The sequence below is a fragment of the Buteo buteo genome, chromosome 1 (assembly GCF_964188355.1).
Source record: "Buteo buteo chromosome 1, bButBut1.hap1.1, whole genome shotgun sequence".
Classification (NCBI taxonomy): Eukaryota; Metazoa; Chordata; class Aves; order Accipitriformes; family Accipitridae; genus Buteo; species Buteo buteo.
Window position 1 is genome coordinate 66974598 of NC_134171.1, and position 22298 is coordinate 66996895.

Sequence of the window (22298 nt, forward strand, 5' to 3'; positions counted from 1 at the left end):
TGTAGGAACTCCAATACTCTGATTTTCACTGAGTGGGTGCTCCTGTGCAGACACTGTGGGCATTTGGTTTTGGGTGGGTTTTTTTTTATGTGTGATGTGGTGAGCAAACTCTGGACTTCCTGCAGACAATTTTTAAGGAGCTCATGAAAGTAAAGCAGAAAAGCAAACTTACTGTCACTAGATTTATATTCATTATAAGGTGGCCTGGACCCTCTCTGAAAAAAAATCTAGGGCATAGCACATTTCAGACTTTGAAAAATCACCAAAAGCTGTTAAGGCCCCACTGTCTTGTTTGACTCAAATCTAAGTTGATGGTCAAATTGCCCTGATTCTAAGGAGATTATCAGTTTCTGTATTTTTGCATACATTAAATGATCCCCTGTACAAAGGTCTCATGACACAACTTACTCCACCTTCCAGGAACTGATTTACAGTAAATCCAAGGTGAGTAATCCAAGCTCCAGAATCAAAAATGCAAAAGTAAACTGGAACTTGTGCGAGAGAGAATCGTTGTTCCTGGTCTCAGATAAGTGTGTGTGTATGTGCATATATATTGATATTTAAGGTGGAGATGCCAAGGTTTACAACATTCACAGAGGACAAAGTCCTAGAGATAAGGTGCCTATGGGGCAGGAGTTGCTGGTGCAGATGGGTCCTGCAATGGCAATGTTCATCTCTGGTTCTGACTGTACCTGTCTTGGCGTACTGGGATCTAGTATCTTGTTTCTTACGCCGCTCTCCCTCCTGCTTTCCTTGTACAGACCTAACAGCAGCTATCAGCTTAATATACACTTTGTAAAGAGAAGTCATCTGCATGTGTGTAGAGTTTTTTAAGTTGAAAGCAGGTATGTGAGCTGTAAATCACACCTCTCACCTCCCCACCATATGAAGAACCAGGCCGTGTGCTCAGAGAAGGAGACGTGGCTGGGAGGTGAAGCCAGAGCAACTGTCATTTGCACTCTTACAACTGTCATTTGCACGTCCAGACATCCCTGTACCCCTCCTAGTAGTTCCTGCATGCCAATCATCAGCTCACTTATTGTGTCTGAGTCAGTGGGGTGGAGGGCTTCTGAACTGGTCATCAACTACAGTTGAAACACACCAACCTGGCTATGATTTCTTTAATTTTTATTTACTTGGCTACTCTTGTTGAAAATCATAAAAAGCACAGATGATATATGACCAAAAGAAATGTAGGAGTCTTAAAAAAAAAAGGAAGATTGCCAAAAGCTGGTATAAATCACTTTAATTAAAATCTTCAAATACAAAAGTCACAAGCATTGGAATAAACAAAACTGTTAGAAAAGTTCTAAAAAGAAGCTACCAGGCAAACAATAACTTTCATGTCTTAGTTGTAACTTACATATTATTAATGTTATGTTGACTGTATGTAAGACTTTCCACTCCATTTTATGCTCTGCGCTGTGGATGCAAACACTTCCTTGACACACCGAACTTAAATATAACCTTTTTATTGTGCAGTTTTCCATCACAGCTTCAAAAGTACATCTGTTTTTTAAAGTCTTCTCATTAAAAAAGCCCCCCCCCCCCCGTCCTGTGTTGAAACCCCATGTAGCTGGTAGCATCCTTTTAAAGCTTAAAAAGGGAAATAGAGTGGTGTGGTGGTGACGTATTCCCCTACTGTGCTCAAAATATCGTAAGGCGATGCAAATAAACATGTGTGGGAGACCACAGGTATTCTCTGAGGCATTTTGCCACGCTGCAGACTGGCAGCCTGCGTGCCAGCAGCAGACCGATCTGCATGCGGCAGGGCCCGCACGGGGACGACGTGGCCGGGGAGAAAAGCCACCACCAACACAGATTTCTGGCCAAAATGGCTGTTTCCCCAGCGGGAGGGATGTCAGCCTGGCCTGGCAGGTTTGTCCCCAGGGTGCTCTAAGGCCCCTGATGTCCTTCTGGTGGTCGAGGGGTGGGTGGGTGGTTTGCTCAGTCTCTTTTACTCTCCCGTTTCCTGGAGGACGGAAGGGACCTGAGCGAGTTAGGGAGTGTAAAGCAGAGCTCCACCTGCAGCTATAGGTTCAGGGGAGTCCTTTCCAGCTGAACCACCTGCAGCTATAGGTTCAGGGGAGTCCTTTCCAGCTGAACCACCTGCAGCTATAGGTTCAGGGGAGTCCTTTCCAGCTGAACCACCTGCAGGGTGGTGAAGGTTGACCTTGCAGCCCACTGACCACGGTGCTGGTGGCCTCCTCTCCTTCCCTCCTGGGTTTGAAACGTGTGAGGGCGGAGGCAGACCACCCTGCAGGAACAGCCTGCATTTCCTGCGGCAAAAACTTGCCTTTGGAAAGCACGTGGCTGCAGCTCCATCTTGCGACTGAACTCTCCTAGCTTGGGAAAAATGTGCGGCGCTGCCCCAAATCCCATGGAGGACCTGGGTTCTCAGCAAGGTGTTTTCCCCTGCAGGCACCCCGACCTCAGTTTGCTTTGTGGGTCCCCGCTTTCCACCCCGAAATGCCCTCAGCAACCACAACCCCTCCTCGGGCTTCCCCGCACGATGCAGTAAAATCACAGCTGTACAGCTAAAATAAAACGCCCTGCTCATCCTCTCTGAAGGCAAGCTTTTGAAGGAACAGCTTTAAGAGCTATGCTGGCAGAAATGAGAGGGAGAGAGGAGTTTGCAGCTCCCAGCTGGCAGAACCACAAGTGCAGCTTGAGAAGCTGATGCCTTTCTCTATGCCACACACAGAGCTGCCTTGTGCTCAAGCGGAGCAACCCAGGCTGGACCGAGAGCAAAACCAGCCCCTGCCTGGGTTTGCCCTACCTGGATAATTCTCCCAGGAGCTTAACGAGCATCTGTCATGTACAAATTACCCAGCAGGATCTCATGTCTTCCCCAGCCCACAGGTTGTACCAGTACCGCCACATTTGCATCCCTTGCCAGAATTAAAACTTGTGGTAGAAACGTGAATTTCTAGCATTACATTTCCTACTAGCCAAGTGCTTTACATTTATCCTGTGCATGTGTATTAACCATTTAAATGCAAGCAATAGCTTTGGCATTTCTGATAACATAAAAGCTGTAAGAAAAGGCTGGAAGGCCGAGTACACTGCCAGGACCAAGGGGTTTTTCGGTAAGCTCTGGCAGCATTTTGTTATCCAGCATCCGTAGCACGTGGCCATTCAGCTCAATAGACCTGGAGAGGGACAGAGAGACTGTTTGAGCAGCTGTGCTCTGTTTGCCATCAAGCACAAACAGCTCTGGACCTGAGTGTAAACATAAACTCAGCCCAAAGCCAAACTAAACTTCCCTTCAGGGTTTGTGTGTGCACACACAGAGAGCATCTGCTGCACTCCCTCTGCAAGGACTCCTTTAGAGTACCGGCACAAGCGAGCTGAAAAGTACATTTCTTACTCTTCTAGTGAGGTTAACAGCAGAAGAGGCTTTGAAAAGTACCAATTTTGATTGGTTTTCCTCCTGCAAATATTAAGATATCTTCTATGCCCACAGACCAGATCCTTCCCATGCTGATGCATTAGCAGTAACAATGAAAGAAACCGTACAAAGCCTGAACACGTTGCTGTAGATCAGGAGCCAGCACTTGGGAAAGCAATATAGCTGTGCTTGTGCAAAAGAAAAAGAACTTTAGTAGCTGGTCCAGAGCCCTGAAGCCTGCTAGGAAAAAGCTTCCCAATTAACATCAGATAAGCGTCCTTGTACCTTAGCAAGCTTTCAGCTTTAGATTTTAGGAGACCTGATTTAACAGAAATCAGACCTTTCTGAAAAAAAACCCCAGATGACTGAATGGTAACCTCTTCCTCCTTGCCTTGCAAATTGAACAAGTTGAGGTTGTAGAGGCTATCTAACCCTACTCACATCCTTTCTACAGAGACAGTAGGAATTGCATGCTTACCTGGAAAGTATATTCTCTTTCCCATGAGGCAGTAAGAGGTACTGATCCACATGCTTACTCAATAAGTAATTTGGTAGCTGCAAATGTTGGGTAATGTTGTAGAGGTTTAAGGCAAACAGCGTCACGTCCCCTTCTCTGTACTTTGGGCTGCCAAGGCAAGAGAAGATGATGGTTGGGATCAGGAGAGAAACAGGTTTCACAGCAACAACGTGTGTCCCAGATTGCTTTTGTTGGCCTGGGGGTGGCCATGGGCTCAGTTTCTCGGATATTTCGCCCTTTCTGGAGCCTTACTGGAGGGTGTTTGTGCAGTGGAGGTAGACACGGAGCTTCCTCTCATCAGCTCCTGCCAGGCTGACCTGCAGCACCTTGGTACCCACCAGCTTCTTATAGAGCAGCGAGAGCCAGTAGTCCTGGGAGGCACAAAAACATGCGTAAGCACTTGTGTACATGCCAGGTACTCCACATGGTGTTTAACATAACGTTCATTTTGCCAGTAATTTCAGGGTTCCCCCCCCCCCCCATAATTTTTTGCTTTACCAAGTTTTTCACCCTATCTATTTAAATTCCCACAAACAGCATCGCTAAAGAGAAAACCCTGCCTCCAGGCTGCAGAGCAGCTGTGTTTGCAAGGTACCTTAGAGTAATTTTCCCCCTCATATGCAAATCTCAGAGCTCTTTCTGTGGGGGAGAGACTGTTTGCATTTTGGAAAGCCCTTCTGCAGGGTACAGAGCACCTGAGGGCTGAACGTGTAGGGGATCAGTTACCCTTCCTGCAGGAAAGCCTGTGCCCAATCCACAGGTGCAATGCTGGGAAGAAGCCTGTGACAACTTTTATGCCTTTCACTAGCATTGTGCTTTTGAACAGGTCTCAAGATTAATTTCTGAATGCCAATAATGAGTAAACCCTCTTACACCCCACAACAATGCCTGAGAGCAAGGTGATGCCCAGTGCAGACTCATTTTTTCCAGGTCTGCTTTTTCTTACATCTTGACAGCTACTTTTCCTCTGTGAAGTCCATGCCCATACCAAATAAAGCGCGTGGTCTGTGCAGATGTGTTTTGGGGCGAGGAGGCTGCAGGCAGGCTGCATTTTACAGCATCACTTCTTTGAGCACAGCCCCAGGGAAGGACGTGCTCCAGCTCACAGGTTTCAGAAAGCTTCTCCCAGCTCATCTGTCTGTCTGTCTTTGAGGTTTTCCTAGAAGGATTCTAGGAAATCGCGTTTCTCTCCTGACTCATCATGAGCCTGGGGAAGTGACTTTTCCTATCAGCCTGCATGCTCAGCCCCTCTGCAAGGAGGTGCAGTCTTCTGGCACTGCTGTGCTTCTTCATTTCCATGCTAACTAAAACTGATGGACCTGGGTTTCAATTTCCCTCCCTCTAAAGCATTATTATCTTGATTAGCATCTGTACTGCCTGTAGGTGAGGAACAAAGCACATCCTTTCAGTCCAAATTATATCTATTTTAAATGAGGAAATAAAAAGCCCAAAGCAACAAGCCTGACAATGCAGTCCCTGGCATAGGGACCAGCTGAAAAGGCAGGACAGAAAAACCCTGTATGCCGGGTTTCCTCTCAGATGGTCTCTATGAGCTTGTGAAAATCACAACTTGGAAGCAGAAAAATGAGAGTAAAGCTAAAAAGAAAGAAGCTATCCTCTCATCCCAAGGTAAGTGCTACTAGCACAAAGAAACACGCTGTACATGCAAGAACAATGTATAGTTCAAATAATGATGTTTCATCACAGGAGAATGTTATTTCCTAATAAATCCAACTATACTAAATGCGTGTTTTCAGCTAATCATCCTTCAGTCACTACTGAAGGCTAAATATGCTCATAACCTAAGAAAGGCTTGAGTCTTGATTTCACGTTGGTTTGGTTTTCACTTGGGATAGTATTTATTATAATACCGTGTATCACTTCTGTTTAAAACCTACTCATCATTCAGCTGAGGAGTACTCAAACCAAAACAGTCCATCCAGAAAAGTCTTGTGAACTCCAGAAGTGTCTACATACAAATCAGAGCATCACGTCCCAGAAATCAATCTCTGCTGTGATGAAGACTAGCTGCATCCCTGCAGTTGCAGTAAATACCTTGTATCCTTGCATATATAATACATGAACCCATAATGAAACATGAGCTAACTTTAGGTACAAGGATAATTGTGACCATCCTACAAAAAAAAAAGGCGCTGTTAAAATGGCTGACTTGTATCTCCACATCCAGTGTTGCCTGTGCAGAAATACATGCAGCATTCAGACGGTGTTAGTGGGGTTGCATACATACCGGCAAAGGCTCAAAGTTGGCATCCACCAAGTGATAGGTCCCTGCCCCGAAGAAAACCTGTCTCATCACTACGTCAATCCCCTGCCTGGCTGAAAGCCCGAGTTTGTCCAACCACCTGCCAAAAAATGAGGCAAACAACATGCAGGTGAAATCGCCAACCTCAACTGCACACTGTTGCCCCTCTCCAACCAGCTAAGGAAGTAGGAAAGCAAGAATTAGGGCATGAAGCTGACTTCCTTAAAATCACACAACTAATTTCAATTTGAGTGTTGCACTGACTACCTTAAAAAATAATTTCAGACCACCTCTGGAGGTCCAAGCTGGTGGGAGCAGTTGCTCCATTCCCCTGTTTGCAGGTGGTGGAAACCAGGAGCAGCAGCAGATGCTCCTGAACTGGCCAAGAGCCTGAAGGCTGAGAGAAATCATCATACTAGTGACAAGGGTGCCTGCTATTACCAGGCTTTGAGTTGCTGACCCACCAGGCCCTGATGAAAAGCATCATTGTGCCTTATAGGAGTGAAAAAAATACATTGCAACCATGTTTTTCGTTAATTTTCAAAACATGAACCACACATTCCCGTGCAAATTTTATCTCGCTAAATCTACAAACTGATAACAGTGCTAAGAAAAGCCTGAATTCTTTTATTTTGACAAAATGCTACAACTGGAGTCCTTGGGGAAAATTATTTTCATGACTAAATTTCCCTTTGGTTAGTTATTTCATGGTGGCCGAAGGATGACATTGGAAAAAGACACCCATCTCATAAATGACTTTCCATCCACACAAAAGGACGGAGTTAGCGTTGCAGATTCGAGGGCAGAAATACAACCTTCTCATGCTTCTCATCACCCATTTCCCACAGGAATCTGCTGTTACCTGGGCCTACACTGAACCTCAGTCATGGGGGAAGCACACAGGGAGCGGTGGGACGGTTGTGGTCCTCAACCCACCCATTGCCTGCGCTCCCCAGGAAGCCTGAGGGAGCTGCCTCTCCCATGGGGCATGTATGCAACTCCCTTCAGCTGGTAAAATGTGTAATTTTCCCACACCTGTGACAAGGTACTCACATAAAGCCAGCAACATAAGTGTTGGACAGCCTGGGAGCTCCCCCTCCATAGGCAGAGCTCGTCTCTCCTAGCCAGACCTTCTTGTTGGGCACGGTCCCACCAACAATCTGGCCGGTGTGGCATAGGGAAGAAGAGAAAGAGACAACAGTTAAGTTTTTTGACTACTGAAATAATGGGCAATCAAAGTTTTGTGCTTTAGCCAAATGCCTATGCGTGATGTTTGCATTTAAGGGATAACACCAACTGAGCCGGGATGTCACAGAAATTTTGATCAAAAGGACTAGAAGCAGATTTATATCCCCCCCCTCCAAAAAATCACATCTATGCATGTAGAACAAGGCAAACACCACTAAAAGCCAGGTCCTGTAAGTATTCTCATGCTGAGTAGTGGCATACTCTAAGTTATGCTGTTCTCTGGATCTCAAAATACAAAGAAATTGGGGTGGAGGGTATGACCATAATTTACATCCCTGGGTAATGACTACATCGATAAATGAGAATGTTGTAGGTTTGTGATGTATCTGGCACCATGCTTGTTGCATGGCAAACTATTGGAACTCATTTATTATTAGTATAGTTAATTTTCTTTTCTAATTTACAATGATAGCAGCACCCAAGCTTTGAGAATCCCTGTTTATTGCTAGTGAGAAATTGTACTTTATTCCAGATTCTCTGCTAAACCCCTGGAAACTGAACACAGGAATGATTTAATAGAACAAGGCACCTCCAGGACTTCGTGTACAGCTGTGGCAAAGGTATCCAGCACTTCAGGGCTCAAGAAATCCTCCCTTGTTGCACTTCGTCCATTCACATAGTAACTGGAAATGGAAAAAAAAAATGCCACAGCCAAAATTAAGCCAAAATACCACCACTGGTACAAAATACCAACAAAAGTACCCAGTTGCTTGATACATTTATCCACAGCACTATTTTTCTGTCCCGTTCTTTTTCTTTTTTTTTGTTTTCCAAATGTGTAGGTATGTTGTTTGTATTTAAGGGACTATCAGGTATAATTACCTCAATGGAGGCAGGATATCACAGAAATTTTGATCAACAGAAGTAGTAGGGGGTTTTTGCATCTACTCATTTAGAACGAGGAAAATTCACTGAATAAGAGCCAGCTTCTGCAAGTTTTCTCTTGCTCAGGAGTCTGACACTCCTATGTGATTACTTGCTTTACTGTATCAAGCTATATATTAAAAATATCAGATCCTAGCTTCTGTCCCGCTGTTGCAGTATTTCGGCTATCTGGAGGTTAATTGGATGGAGGCATCCCTGTGGGATAAAGGTTGCCCTCCACCATGAGCAGAAGAGCTTTTAAGTCTGGTTTGTCTGAACAAAGAACACGAAGTTGGGACCCCTGTGTTTTTTCCATTTCATCACGCTATCACTCAGTCCTAACAGAAGTAGCTGAAGTCTTCCAGCCACAAGAGGAAGCTAAAACCTGATAATCCTAAATTAGTAAAGAAAATAACACACACCCATTTAAAGCAAAGGCAGCCACAGGGCAAGAACAGCCCAGGAAGGAGAAAGGACATGTTTTATGCCTTGCCAGCAGCTCAAAATACATAGATAAGTCATATATGTATACATATATATAATATAAGTTTGTGCATCTTTTCCTGCTGTTACCTGACTGCTGCATGTCACTGTGCTGCATTTGACTCCAGAAGGAAAACCACCTTCACATGGAAATCACTTTCAAATATGTGGATTTCGTGGCAGGTGCCCTGGGGCCAACCTACCCCACTGCCCTCCTGAGCACTTTAAAACTGCATCCCTAACCCACAGCACAAGAGCAAAGAGATGGGACTGTGCTGGTGCTGTTTGCATTGCGAGTGGGGTCTGAGGGTGAATTACCCATGCACAGTCTGAATTGACTTGGAGAGCAAACATAAGGGAGCGGGAGAAGCTGCTAGCACTTCTCGATGAGTAAGGGTCAGCCAGACCTGCAGGGCTTTTAGTTTTTATCAAACAGAGATAAATAGAGAAAAAAGGCAGCATGTAACACATCAGCTAACAAGGCTTCTGCTGCATTTTTTACAAGGAGTTGGGTGCATTTGCCAGCAGGGTCATCTGTGACTCTCTGAATTTGCTTTTAGGGAGCGAAGCTTTCACTCAAGCAGATTCAGGCTTTCTAATGCCAAGAAGAGCACCAATGTCAGGGGTACTGACTCCATTTCAAAGCCCAGCCACCAATGGGTTATTTAATACCTTAGGTTAAAAACCTTCTGCTCTTGCAGAAGTTCAGCAGAGGCATCTCTGCTGAGTAAGTCTGAGGTACCTTCTTTCCCTTTTATATGACACCTTCTTCTTGCCATAGGAAAGTGCATTTTATTTGCAATGTTTGGCAACTTGAGGCTTTGAGACAACCTGGACGGCTGCTCAGATCTCACTAGCTTTTGGTACATGTTGAAACACAGCATATGCAAAAAGGCTCAACTGCTGCAGAAACTCTCCTCGTGCGAGGGAGAGCCGTGACCTATCCCCTCGTGCTCTTTTGAGAAATAAAGCTGCCATGCCATCCCACTTCTGTTTTTCTCAGCACACATATTTAGCAAGCAAAATGACGGTCTTGCACACATTGCAATCCCCACTGCTATACCTACGTTACAAACCCCTGCCACTGCTTTTGGGTCTCTGCACCAAGTAGCCTCTTTGGAGACCTTCTGCATTTCTGTAACATGCTCCCTCAATTCCTCTCTTATTCTGAGTAGAGGATTTTGCAGAGAGGCACCCGAGGAACTGCTGAAAGGGGTGTTTCACCCCTTACTTCCTGTTGAGATGTTAAAATTGACATTTTGTAAAGAAAACAGCCGATAAGCAGAGTGACGATGGTATCTGAGCAGTACTTACTGGTGCCACGTGACAGAGTCAATCACCTTCCCTCCCGATTTCAGGAAGCTGCAACCAGAGGGGATGTGGTGGAGAGCAGGGGATTAGTGGTACCGGTGAAGGGTTGTGGTCCCCATGAGTGAGCTGCCATGCACAACCCTCCCCTCTCCCCCCATCTTTCGGTAGCGATGGTGAACTGCTTTGGGGCCACACTTGCGATGGCTTTTAAATGGGCTTTGGGCAGCCTGGCTGCCTCAGCAGGCTGCTGGGAGGACGAATTAATGTTTGTGTAAGATGTGGAGATTTCTAGTGTGAAAAGCCCTTGTTAACAGAGCACTAGAGACAGTGCTCAGTTGAAAGGTGTATGGATCACTGAAGTACTTCTAGCATCTTGGTTTCAACTGGCTGAGTATTTAAGCCTTGAGGTCCTGCATGCAGGTAAGATTTCAGTCATCCCCAGTCAAGGAAAAAAAAAATCCCATGTTTCTAATTTAAGGAAAAACGCAGGAAATTAGTTCTTAAATAGACTGCATGCATCCATTTGTACATCCTTACTATTGATTTGGAGCAGAAAATCCTTAAAACTCTGCCCAGATGCCTCCTCATGCCCCCTCCATCTGGCTGCAGACGAGCCACCGCTATCCACACCTGTGCACCCCAGGTGGTGCTGCCAGGGCCCCACACCCCTACCTTCTCAGGAGTCTCTGCGTGTGCTTTCGGGGCTGCCCGACATCGGGACCATAGAGCTTCGCATTCCGGTAGAGCGTATAGTTACTCAGAAGCTGGCGTAAGTGAATAAAATCTTGCCCCAGCTGGAAGCCGTCAATGTAGATGCCAGATTTCTTCCTGAAGCTATTGGGCTCTGGGGAAGACACACGTGCATCAGCATCCTGCTCTGGTTTTGGGGCACAAAATAGGGCAGCTCATACCTCTTGGGGAGTACCAGCGCCCTATGGCTTCACATGATCTGGCACAGTACGGGTGAGATATTTGAAGGCGACGAGCATGAAACTGAAAGCCTGGGTGATGCAGCCTGCTGCTCTCCAGCACTCTGTCCCGGCCAGTCCCCACAGGTGACGACCTGCATCTTGTGAGGCATTGTTCACCTCATCTCAGAGCCGCAGTAGGAGTGGCAATATCGTCTCAATTAGCTCATTTGTCGGACCTTCTGTGAAATCCCTCCTTGCAGATTAAGACCTTAATGTTTTCCAATAAAACATCACCTTGCCTTTAGGGGCCATCATCCAAAACATGCAAAATTACCAGCCCATAAGTACCTTTCCAGGTGACCACTGCCCTGGCCCACAAGCAGGCTTCGCACTTACCGTTCCCGAGCTCCCAGGAGATGTTGTACCTCTGCGAGGCGCAGTAGTCCAGCAGCGCCCGGGCATTCGAGCTGTCCCACTGCAAGCCATCTTTCCGCAGCAAGGCATTGAGTCCAAAGATCAGATGAAACCCTGAGCATTTTGCAAAGCTGTAGAGAATATCCAGTGTATTTCCTGCACGGAGCAGAAAGGGAGGATGTTTACCTCAAGGTTACAGCATGCTGGTTGTGCTCTGGCCAAGCGACAATCTTTACTGCCTGTATTTATTTAGCCTGGTGCTGCAGATGTGCCAAGCTCTCCCAGCCAGACAAAAGAGTCCAGACCTTACTACACACCATCCTGCAAGGTGTTGATATCCTCCCAAATCCTGCAGCAGCTGAATACTACTAAATATGAGGTGGTAGACAGTAGAAAAAGATTTCTTTGAATATTTTTCTAAGTGGGTGAAATGTTTCTTTTTCAGTGGTTACAGCTCCTAACAGCCTACCACCCTTTCACCACAGGGCAGAGATCTGCAGCCCCCCTGGTTATAAACCCTAGCAGAAAAATCCATCAAACTCTTACTTGTAATGGTGGTGTTTTTGTGCTTTTTCCAGTTATGTTCTGCAAGAATCAGCTTCTCCTGGCTGGGCCACTGGGCCAGCAGCAGCTTCTCAACAGCAGCAAATGCAGGCCTTGAGCCACAAGCCTCTGTAGGGTAGAAGGTTGATAGCAATTAAGTCCTCGTCTTCACAGTCAGGGTCCAGCATACAAAGGGCTGCATCCCTCAGGAGGAAGCACAACTGCTTGGTGCCAGGCTGAGAGCCTGTCATGCACTTCTGTGAAATGCACCCCTACTTTTGCAATATTAACCACATAGAAAAAGAGGGCTGGCGTGATGCTTAAATATATATATTATATATATAATGTATATTTCCCAATTTAAGGTGATGGAGATGAGGGGGGTGGGGGAAGACTGAGCTGTGCTTCTGGAGGCTGATATCATGGTGGTCACACCCCAATAAACTATTTTAGCTGGAGCACCATACGGAAACCCTCGTTCCAGTGAGCTGACAAAGCGCAGGCTGCAACACCCGAGGAGCAGATAAGCCACCCCGGCATGCAGCAGTTCGGCAGGGTTCCTGGCCTGCCTTGCTGTGGGCAGATACGGGGCAATGCTTCCCACGCTGCCCATCTCATGCAGGGAAAAGCTCTGACTGCCCCACGTGGCTCCAACAGCAATGCTGGCAGGAGTTATAAGACACTTTTTCTTGAAAGTTCATGTTTTTTCTTGGCATGCAAACCAGGAACAAGCCATAACCAGACATGAAGGCATGAGCCAGAGTCACAGTTACCCAGAGACGAGGAGGCCGCTCAGCAAAGCGGTACAGGGGGAAAAGTACCACTTGACTTCAAAACTGAGTATCACCAGTTGTACTGTGATGTACAATTGCACCGTTGTGCTATGTACCACAGGAACAGCTGGGAATTTTTTTTCATCTGAAACACCTCTAGAAGGGTTTGTGTGCTTTTGCTGAGTTAAAGGAAGAAAGGGACTTTAATGTAGAGGGAAACCTCACGCACCAGGACCAAGCTCGAGCAGTTAGCAGTGGTCTGGTGGGTTTGCACTTACCACGTCGAAGCAACAGGAGGGCAAGGCTGTGCCCCCAGCCTAGCTCTGGCTTTGGCCAAGATAAAGAAAACAGACACTCTGTTCTCATCACATTATTTCTTTCATCTCTTACTTAATTTTCATAATGAAACCACAACTTTTGAGCTGACCTTGACTGCCTCCCAGGCAGCAGGGGAGCTTCTGAGGCTGCTGTGAGGAGCACAAGGCAGCAAAGGGAGAGTCCAAGCAGGTACTGGGGTGGACTTGAGGTTCACCGCACCTTTCCTCCCTCTCTCATGGCTGGCACAGCTCCTTCCACACGCTGTGCTGAAGGTCTACAGATCTCTTCTCCATGGAGGAGAGCGATGCTGACCCTGTGGAAGACCCCCAGTGCTGCCACCATGCCCTCGTGGCATCCCCAGCCTGTATTAAAGCCACCTCCTAAACCCAGGATAGTTTTGAGCCTAACACATTGATGTCCATTTTACCTTGCTGGGCCTGAAGTTCCCAGAGAATTTTTTCTTCCGAAGTTGAATCCTTGTTGGGATCAAAGATGAGAAAATCCGTCTGGGTGCCGCCAAACCTCAGGAAGCCTGGGGACAGGGCCGTCGCCAGGGCACGCAGTTTGGGATTGCTGAGGAAGGGATGTCAAGAAACAGAAGAAACATTACACTCATGCAGACTATGGCAATTGCTCGGAGGGATGTGTTGCATTAGGTGACCTGGGGCTACCCAATAGCTTCGGGGCACTCCTGTCCCCTCACTGGATGTGCGCCCCAGCCCTCTGCACCATGCAGCAGAGACACTGCCAGCCGAGTGGGCCAGGAGAGCAACAGCAAGGCAGCGAGGGGGAGACGTGCCTCAAGGAACACTCTCGTGGACAGGGAGTCAAATCCTGGGCGCAAAGTAAGGCAATACTTCAAAACAGGTATTTTTTTGTCCTAAGCACCCTTCTCCCCTAGATTTTTTGGTTTCGTTCATACAGAACTAATATACCAGTCCTGTGAGAAGGAACTTTACACCTTCAGTCCCAATTTCCATCAATGACAGCCAAAGCAATTGCTTTTGTACCCAATTGAGATTAAGAGTCCACGCTGGGACAAGCGTTAGCTTTAGCAAAGCAGGTTTATAAAATAACATAAGCTCTGCCTCTGCAACTTGCGCACACCACGTGCAGGATGTGCAACATCGACACCCGGCCTTTGCTGAGGGAAACCGCGAGGCATCGGAGGATGCTGGGCGCAGAAGCACTATCTGCTCAGTGGTGACACACAGCAGATTAGAGGCCACCAAGTACTTCCCACTCCTTGTGGTGGTGGGGCCGGCCCCAGACTGAACCCCAAGGTGTGTGGTGGGGGCTGGAAGTTGGAGACTTGAGCACTTTCCAATGAAGCTAATGTCACCTTTCTCCTCACCTTGGTGAGGAGAAAAAGATGAAAGAGGTGGGAGGAGGGAAATCAGGACTGGAGAAATACCATGGGGCTGAAGAACGGGATCAGACAGATGAAAAGGAAATAACTAAGATAGCTTCCAAAAAAGGTAGAATCAAAAGGAACAGAGTACAAAAAAAAATAGAGAAAAAGCAGGGAAGAAAAGGCAAGAGAGAGTTCAGAGCTGAAAGAACAGGCAGGGAACACCATCGCTTGGCAGCCCAGAGTTGTTCAGTGTTTACCCAAGGTGGAAAAAAGGCTTCATTTTTAGGATCTCTCGATTCAGCTTTGATAGTAACAGCCCTTCCTCAGCGTTTAGTTGACTTTATGTTGACAGCACTCTAGCAAATGTCTGCAAAGCTGCTCGAGGACTGATGATTTTTACCTCGTGGAGCAGCAGGGCTAGCAGCCCCCAGCCCTGCCTCAAGTAACCCCTCTGCTCGGCAGTTTCCTTCTTTTTTTCTGCTCGCAGAGCAGCTCCTCTCCCAGATTTATCCCCCGTGCTGCTTCCAGGGAGCACCACCCGCGCTGCGCCCTCCCTCCATCCACCCAGCCCTGCCACTCACTCCCCGAGCACCAGCGAAACGGCGCGGCTCGCACCCACGGCAGGTACCGCCTTGCTAACCCCGGGGGGGGGATGAAATTGGTGAATCCCGAAGCAGAGGGAATCCAGCAGCCTCCCCGGGCCCCAGCTCCAGGGATGGGGTCTCTCCGTTCCCCCTAGCTCGCTCCCCCGCCCTGCCCCCCGGAGCACGCCGGGCAGCAGCGCCTTCGCCGACTCCCCGCCGGGATGCCCGGACTCCCCTCCCCGCGGCTGCGGACCCGTCTGCCTGCCGGGGAACTCTCCCCGCCGCTCCGGGGGACCCTTCTGCCGCCCCCCCCCCCCCCCCGGGCCCTTTTTCCTTTGCCTAAACGGGGAGGAAGGCGGCTCACCTGAGCAAGGCGACGTAGCGCGGGTCCCGGGCCAGGCTGGCGTCCAGGGTGAGGGAGAGGAAAGCGGGGCTCACCTCCCCGCGGGGGCTGCCCCGCAGGCCCATCCGCAGCATCGCCGCCCGCCGCCCCTCCGCTAGCGGCGGCAGTAGCAGCAGAAGCAGCAGCAGCAGAAGCAGCGGCAGCAGCGGCGGCATCCTCGGCTCCCGGCCCGCCGCGCCGCCGCCGGCACCACCCCCGCGGAGGGCGGGCACGGCACGGCCCGGCCCGGCCCGGGGGTGCAGCCCTCCGCTTCCCTCCGGGAAGGACAGGGGTGTCGTGAGCAGCCAGCGCCGAGAGCCTCCTTACTCTGCGAAAGGGCCTTCGGGCTGCCACAGCATCTCCGTAGCGCAGCCCTGCTCTTCGAGCCTCGCCGCCGTGCTCTCCCGACGGCCCCAACCGCTACAAAACCAACCTGGGTTTCAAGCCGGTTCCTTGCCTGCTCAGACCTTTCCAGCACCGCAGCACGCTGCGGCTGGCCAGCCAACTTTCTGCCTTGCCCATGCCACCCCCGGGGCAGCTGCGTGCGAAACCAGCAGGCTGGAAAATCGCTCGGCCTTGAACCCCCGCCACCGCTGCTGCTGCGCGAGGGGCGAGATGTCCAACCTGACATCCCAGCCACGGGCCTCCGCTGCAGGAAAACGGAGTCGCAGCAGCGCGCAGCGAGCCTGTTGTAATGAACGGGTTAACTTTGTTCATAAAATCGAGAAGGGGGAAGAGACATATTGAGAGTTAACATATGCCTTGTGTAAATAACAAGACTTGCTTAAATGATGCGTAAAGGTCACGGGAAGAGGGCAATGGCTATAACTTACTAGATAAGGGGGAAAAAAGTAATGGCTATAACTTACTAGATAAGGGGGAAAAAAGTAATGGCTATGACTCACTAGATAAGGAGAGGAAGGACAACAGCTGCAATTACCAAGACTGTATTTCTCCACATCAAAAGACATTCTACATCAAAGGACACTCATCCTTGAGAAGATCTACCAAATCTGCATAGTAACAGACCTGCACAAGTGAAGAAAGAAACAGGACAAGGCAGAGACTTACAAGAAAGGGGTACATGAAATGTATAAGGAATGTAACTGTAACCTAAAGTTGCGAGCCTGTGGCGGAGCATTGCCTCCCCAGCCACCCAGCGCTGTTTTGCTCTCTTATTGCTTGCTAATAAATTCGATTTTTTTATCCAATACAAATTGGCTCCTCCAATTTGTCACGAGCGTTTATAACACCTGTGACCAGCACCACTTGGCAAGCCTGCTGCTTCAGGCTGAAACCCACCTTCCCCGTGCTGCAACAAGGGCATTTGTTTAATTACAGGCAACAGGCAGCTTGGAGTTGCTGTTACAAAAGAGTCCAGCATGCTCTGGGTCTGCCCCGCGTGTGCTCCCTGCAGAGACCAGCCTGTGCTGAAACTCCTTCTGCTTTGGCAACAGGTAGCCTTGCCAGGGAACCCTCTTGGGTAACAGCCAGCTGCACCCATTGGGCAGGTATTGCTTAACATGCACACTTACCGAAACATTTGCAGAGTTTTTAAACGACACTTAACATCGCCATTACATTTCCCATCTGCATCAGTTCATCCTGCAGCATCCACGTTTCTTACTAAGTTTGGTTTTGGAACAGTTGCCTGCTGGAACACACTGCAAATTGTTCAGTTCTTATCTGTTATTACTTGGGTGCAGCATTTCCCATGCTCACTGAAGTGGGGGCATTAATCAGCAGGGCTCAGGGGTTCGTCTGCCTGGGCCTTCCTGTTCCTGCTTGCTCTACATTTTTATACTATTAAGTAACTCGCCACCAGAACGAGAAGAACTAGAGCAAATTAACTCTGTTTTTGATAAACACATCCATAGCTCTGCCAGAAAGGAAACATCAGTGACACTCCTGACTGCCTCAGTATCTTTGTCAGTGTAACGCTTCCTGTTTCAGGGGGCACACCACCAATTATATGCCTATGCCTGCAGGAAAGGCTGGGGTAACTATCTGCCAGAGGAGTAATTAATCTATCAGCAGATGATTGGAACACCACACAAACTACCCAGCCCCACGAGTGAACCCAGGATTTAAGAATGCAGCTCAATGCATGACAAATCATTGCTGCAAACCAGGGTAAGGTCATTACTAAGGTACAGAAACTGCTATTAGCCATCAGGTGAGACACAGCCTGCACACGATTTATCTCTGTTGGAATTCACTACTTCGCCCTTCATTTCCTCAACGTGCTCCTTTGGAGAGAGGCACTTTGTGTCATTTGCCACTATGCTGTATTTCTCACAGCAGAGGCACAAAGGTATGCATTTTAAATGGTCAATGCTATGTTTTGGATTCAATCACTGTGTGCAGATGTGGGTACGAAAGGTCTAGCACATGTTATGTTTTAGCAGCCTGCAAAACCTTGTAGGTTGAACATAATGCCTTCCAGCATTACTACCTGGAAGAGCTACAGGTATTAAATGGGAATCAGTAGCTTGTGCCTAGGCATTTTTCACATTGTATTATACCCATTTTAAAATACTGTAAAGTAGAGGAGATCAATACAGAGGTATTTGGACTTTCATAGAAATTAGGGCAGAATTTGAGTGATGCCCTGTGAGCTACAAGGGGAGGGCATGAGAACGAGGACTAGGCTTAAACCCACTTGCATGTTGTTTGAAGTCAGCTCCATACCAGTACCCCATCCCACTTCCTCACGCCACAGAAAGCCTAGCCCCTGCCTTGTGGTATTCAAATGCTTTCGTCATGCAGCTCCTATCAGGCAGTTCTGCTTTTCCCACACCAGCGACGCCTTTAGCAGAAGCGCTGTGCCGACTAGGTTTTTACAACTAGGAAGAACTAAAAATAAAACTTTCCAGGAATTTCAACTGTCCAACAGCAGTAGCACTATGTTATTGCCAACAGTGACCCCACTGCTGTTCCTGGGCAAGAACCAAGAACAGATATATATATATATCTCTCTATAACTCAGTGCTTTACCTGTGTGTATGTGGTGGCTTAAGCCCACCTGGTAACAAAGCACTGCGCAGCCGCTCGCTCACTCCCCACCCACCTCCCCCCGGCCACAGTGGGATGAGGAGAAAATATAAAAAAAGGCTCGTGGGTCGAGATAAGGACTGGGAGGGATCACTCACCACTTTATGTTCATGGGCAAAAGACAGGCTCAACTTGGGGTAGAAACAAAATCAATTTAATTTACTACAAGGCAAATCAAAACAAGGATATCAGGAAGTAAAACCAAACCTGAGAACACCTTCCCCCAGGCCTCCCTCCTTCCTGGCTCAGTCCCACTCCTGGTTCTCTCTACCTCCTCCCCCCAGCAGCGCAGGGGGACAGGGATGGGGGTTGGGGTCAGCTCACCACACCTTGTCTCCACCGCTCCTTCCTCCTCAGGGGGAGGACCCCTCACTTGTCCCCTGCTCCACCATGGGGTCCCTCCCATGGGAGACAGTCCTTCATGAACTTCTCCAAGGTGAGTCCTTCCCACAGGCTGCAGTTCCTCACAAACTTCCCAGGCGTGGGTCCTTTCCACGGGCTGATCTTCAGTCACACACTGCTCCAGCACAGGCTTTCCCATGGAGTCACAGCCACCTTCAGGGGCATCTGCTCCCCCGCTCCCCTCCACGGGCTGGGGGGACACAGCCTGCCGTCTCACCACGGGCTGCAGGGGCATCCACCTCCTCCCCTGCTCCTCATCCCCCTCCTTCACTGACCTTGGTATCTGCAGAGGTGTTCCTCACATTCCAGTCCCACTACTCACTGCAGGTTCCCCTTCTTAAATCCGTTCTCCCAGAGGCTCTACCACCGTCACTGTTTGGGTCGGCCTGGGCCAGAGGTGGGTCCGACTTGGAGCCAGGGAAGCTTCTAGCAGCTTCTCACAGGAGCCAGCCCTGCGGCCTCCTTCCCCCGCCACCAGAAAACCCCACCACACAAACCCATAACAGTGTATTAAGAGAATGCAGAAGGGAAGTCTTGTCTGTACAAAAGGCAAAGAATTCTTGTGACATAGCAGTGTTTGGGTGGATGAACAGAACTGACCTGTGTCAGAGTAGCACTTGATCTATGTTTCTATATAAGAAGCCTCAGGAAGATGACACTAAGACTAAGCTGCCAAGAAAGCCTGGAAACTGTAAAAACACAGAGAGATGCTTATCGAGGTGTTTTTGTAAGCTATCCTTACTCCCTGCCGCCAAAACCCCAGCCACCCGTTGTCCTGACACAGCACACAGCTCTCAGCTAGTTTTATTTCTGAATCCAGCTGCTTATGAGACTCTCAGATGGCATACACTCTGTTTATTCAGAGATGGAAATGACACTTTGGGTCTAGTTTTTAGCAGCTCTCTTTAAAGTGCGCACAGCTTTACAGATACTGCTAGAAGACTTTGTTTCCACTGAGTCTGCAGCTGACAAATTCAGGTACCATGGGAGCTGCTGAGCTCCAGCACACCAAACAGAGCACTGCAAAATCACTCAGCCTCCCTTCTAACCATAATAAAGCTTTAAGTGATAATATTTGGCTCTCATTACACTGATACTCAGTGCTGGACCACCATGCTGAACGAGGCGAAATGAAGCTTTAAAAGGAAGGACAAAACGAGAGCTGCCTAGGCAGGACGAGCTCACATGGAAGTGGCTTTCCAGAACACAGGAACACAATAGGTCTCGTTCACACAATGAAAATTAACAGCTAAACATTAACCTAAGCTTGACTCTCTTACCAGTCCTTCCAGAGAGACAGTTTTCAGTAAGTTATGCATAGGGATTCCTGAAAGTACAGAATTACAGACTTGGGAGAAGGGAGGGAAGGGAATCGCACAAACACAACTGGTCTATGCAAGCAAGTTGGAAAGTGGAGTGAATAGGCATAACAACTAAGAAATAAGCTCCAAAGTTTTTGGTCAGAACACTTACTCTGCACTAGTTGCAACCTGAAGAGACTTATACACACACCATAACTCTGGTCCAATTTACTGTGCATTATGAAGAAATCTGTGGGAACATCCAGTAGAGAATATTTTTACAACCTACCTTAGCTTTGAAGCATTTATCATCATTTCACATAGATAAGCTAATCATTGTTGCTTCTTTCCCTTTAACACAGGCTTTAGGATATAAACATCCCATTGAGGCAAGTGAGAAATCTTTGCCTTCCAAAACATCCTGAACCCATCCTTAGCACAAGCTTTCCCATAGCACAACCTAACAGACATTCACCAAGCCAATGTATACCCATTCTGACATCTGCAAGCTACACTGCATTTTATGACCCCAGTACTGTACTTGACACTGAAGCACCTCAGCATCATCCACCAGTGCAAAAATAGTGATCAACGTCTGTTTTATAGGGGTTTTTTTCCCTCTCCCATCTCCACCCATGGGAAAAGCCCAGGTAAAAAAAAGCTTCCTGTGAAAAGCATTTAATCATACATTAATACGTATTGTAGAAAGAAAAAAAGCAATGCGAAAGATGTATACTGCCTTGCTTGGTAAGTTTGATTTCAGAAAAATAAGACAAGCTACATATAGCAATGTTTTAGTGCGAATCACAGCAGTTTCGTGCATTTTGCTTCTGATGTTATGAAAGGTCACAGAGAAAGCCTTGGGGGAGTTGCACTCCTCCATCTGGCAAAGCACAGCCTGTATAAGCAAAGCAGCAGACAACAAATGTCAACCTCATTTTCTTTCCAGACTGGCTTCATGTAGACCTGAAACCATCCACTTGTTTCAAACAAGTTTTTGCTCCAGCATACGTAGGGAATACTTGACTTCATTCCTAAACACACATCTCATCTTGGTGGTTGGTTGTTACAGGGATGTACAAGTGTGAGGATGGGCAGTTAACAACCCAACAACAGACAGCTGCCAGAAATAATTTTTTCCTGCTGTTCCCCTCCACAATATAAAAATAAAAATGTACACTTTTTTGATTAGCATACAAGTACAAATATCAGGGAAAGTATTGTGACAGAGGTTAATGGCTCATTAACTACTCCTGTAGCAATTAATGGATTATTTCCATAACATCAGTTATTGCAATAAGTCAGTACTTAGAGTGAATAATTTTACAGTAATTTGCTGTTTTCTTCCCCCTAAATCCACACAAGACTGTTTCAGACTTTGGAGGAACACCACCAAGCACCAATAAACCTTTAGAGCAACTGGTTAGGCCTTACAGGCATCACTAAAATTTTCCTACATGCATCCTACATAAACTGATTAGATATGTACTCACATTTATGCTGGAGTGACCGTCATGTGTCTTTTGAAGGTAATGCAAATAAACCAATAGAGAATTTATTATCTATCATTTGATCAAAAATATATCTCAATTAAAAGGGCAAGGCATTAAGAGACATGCTTGGATAACCTCAAGTCATGCCAAATATTGCTTCTGCACTTGAGGGCAAATTATACCTTATTGTTAGAGCCAACTTAATATGTTCTCATGTTTCCAAAACCATTTGTGCCTTAAGCACTTAAGTATCAGTAACAAGATTCCCCTGCAGGCACTGAATCTAGCAGTGGAAATGAATCATGCTGCCTCTGAAAACTGCTGTTTTTAAATTCTTGACCTGGTTTAATACTGAATGCACTCCAATATTTCACTTATCCAAACTTTGTAAGCCACTATGAAATATCACAAGTATGATATCAGAGACATGTTTCTGCTAGGTGAAGGCCTATAAAGAATTAAATTGCTACCTATGATTTCTCTAATGCAACAACAAAATGAGCATTAAAATACTAACCTTTTCATCTGTTTTTCACCATAACCCCTTTCAGTCAAGTGTTCAACCTCTAGCAACACCACTGGATTTCAAAATATTCCTGTTTGTCTCTAGAATCCCAACACAATTAACCTAAGTTGAATAAAAAAAAAAAGACAGCTTAAGTAAGGTTTATTTTACTTTTCCTTTACTGAGA

General features: G+C 47.3%; 1 protein-coding gene across 3 annotated transcripts; it reads right to left on the reverse strand.

Annotated features, from left to right (window-relative positions):
• Positions 1–1235: 1235 nt before the first annotated feature.
• HPSE (heparanase) lies at positions 1236–15512 on the reverse strand. 3 transcript variants are annotated; one of them, XR_012651433.1, is made up of 13 exons: positions 15339–15512; positions 13464–13609; positions 11949–12074; positions 11385–11558; positions 10750–10921; positions 10081–10128; positions 7949–8042; positions 7225–7331; positions 6157–6271; positions 4161–4279; positions 3870–4016; positions 2110–3152; positions 1236–2025 (listed from the first exon to the last, which is right to left on the reverse strand). XR_012651433.1 is itself a non-coding variant. In XM_075034728.1 (12 exons), the coding sequence occupies exons 1-12, from the start codon at positions 15449–15451 to the stop codon at positions 2993–2995; spliced, it is 1521 nt and encodes a 506-aa protein (XP_074890829.1). In that variant the 5' UTR covers positions 15452–15512; the 3' UTR covers positions 1236–2992. The 3 variants fall into 3 exon arrangements, 2 of the variants coding, with proteins under 2 accessions (XP_074890829.1, XP_074890837.1); XM_075034728.1 differs by having other exon boundaries at positions 1236–3152; XM_075034736.1 differs by lacking the exon at positions 10081–10128 and having other exon boundaries at positions 1236–3152.
• Positions 15513–22298: the final 6786 nt, after the last annotated feature.

Coding starts and splice junctions, on each gene's coding strand:
- HPSE (XM_075034728.1), bottom strand. CDS start 15,451: ATGCTGCGGATGGGCCTGCGGGGCAGCCCCCGCGGGGAGGTGAGCCCC. Junction 11,559..11,948: donor CAAAAACACCACCATTACAA/GTAAGAGTTTGA, acceptor TGCTCCGTGCAG/GAAATACACTGGATATTCTC. Junction 4,017..4,160: donor CACTGCACAAACACCCTCCA/GTAAGGCTCCAG, acceptor TTGCCTTGGCAG/CCCAAAGTACAGAGAAGGGG.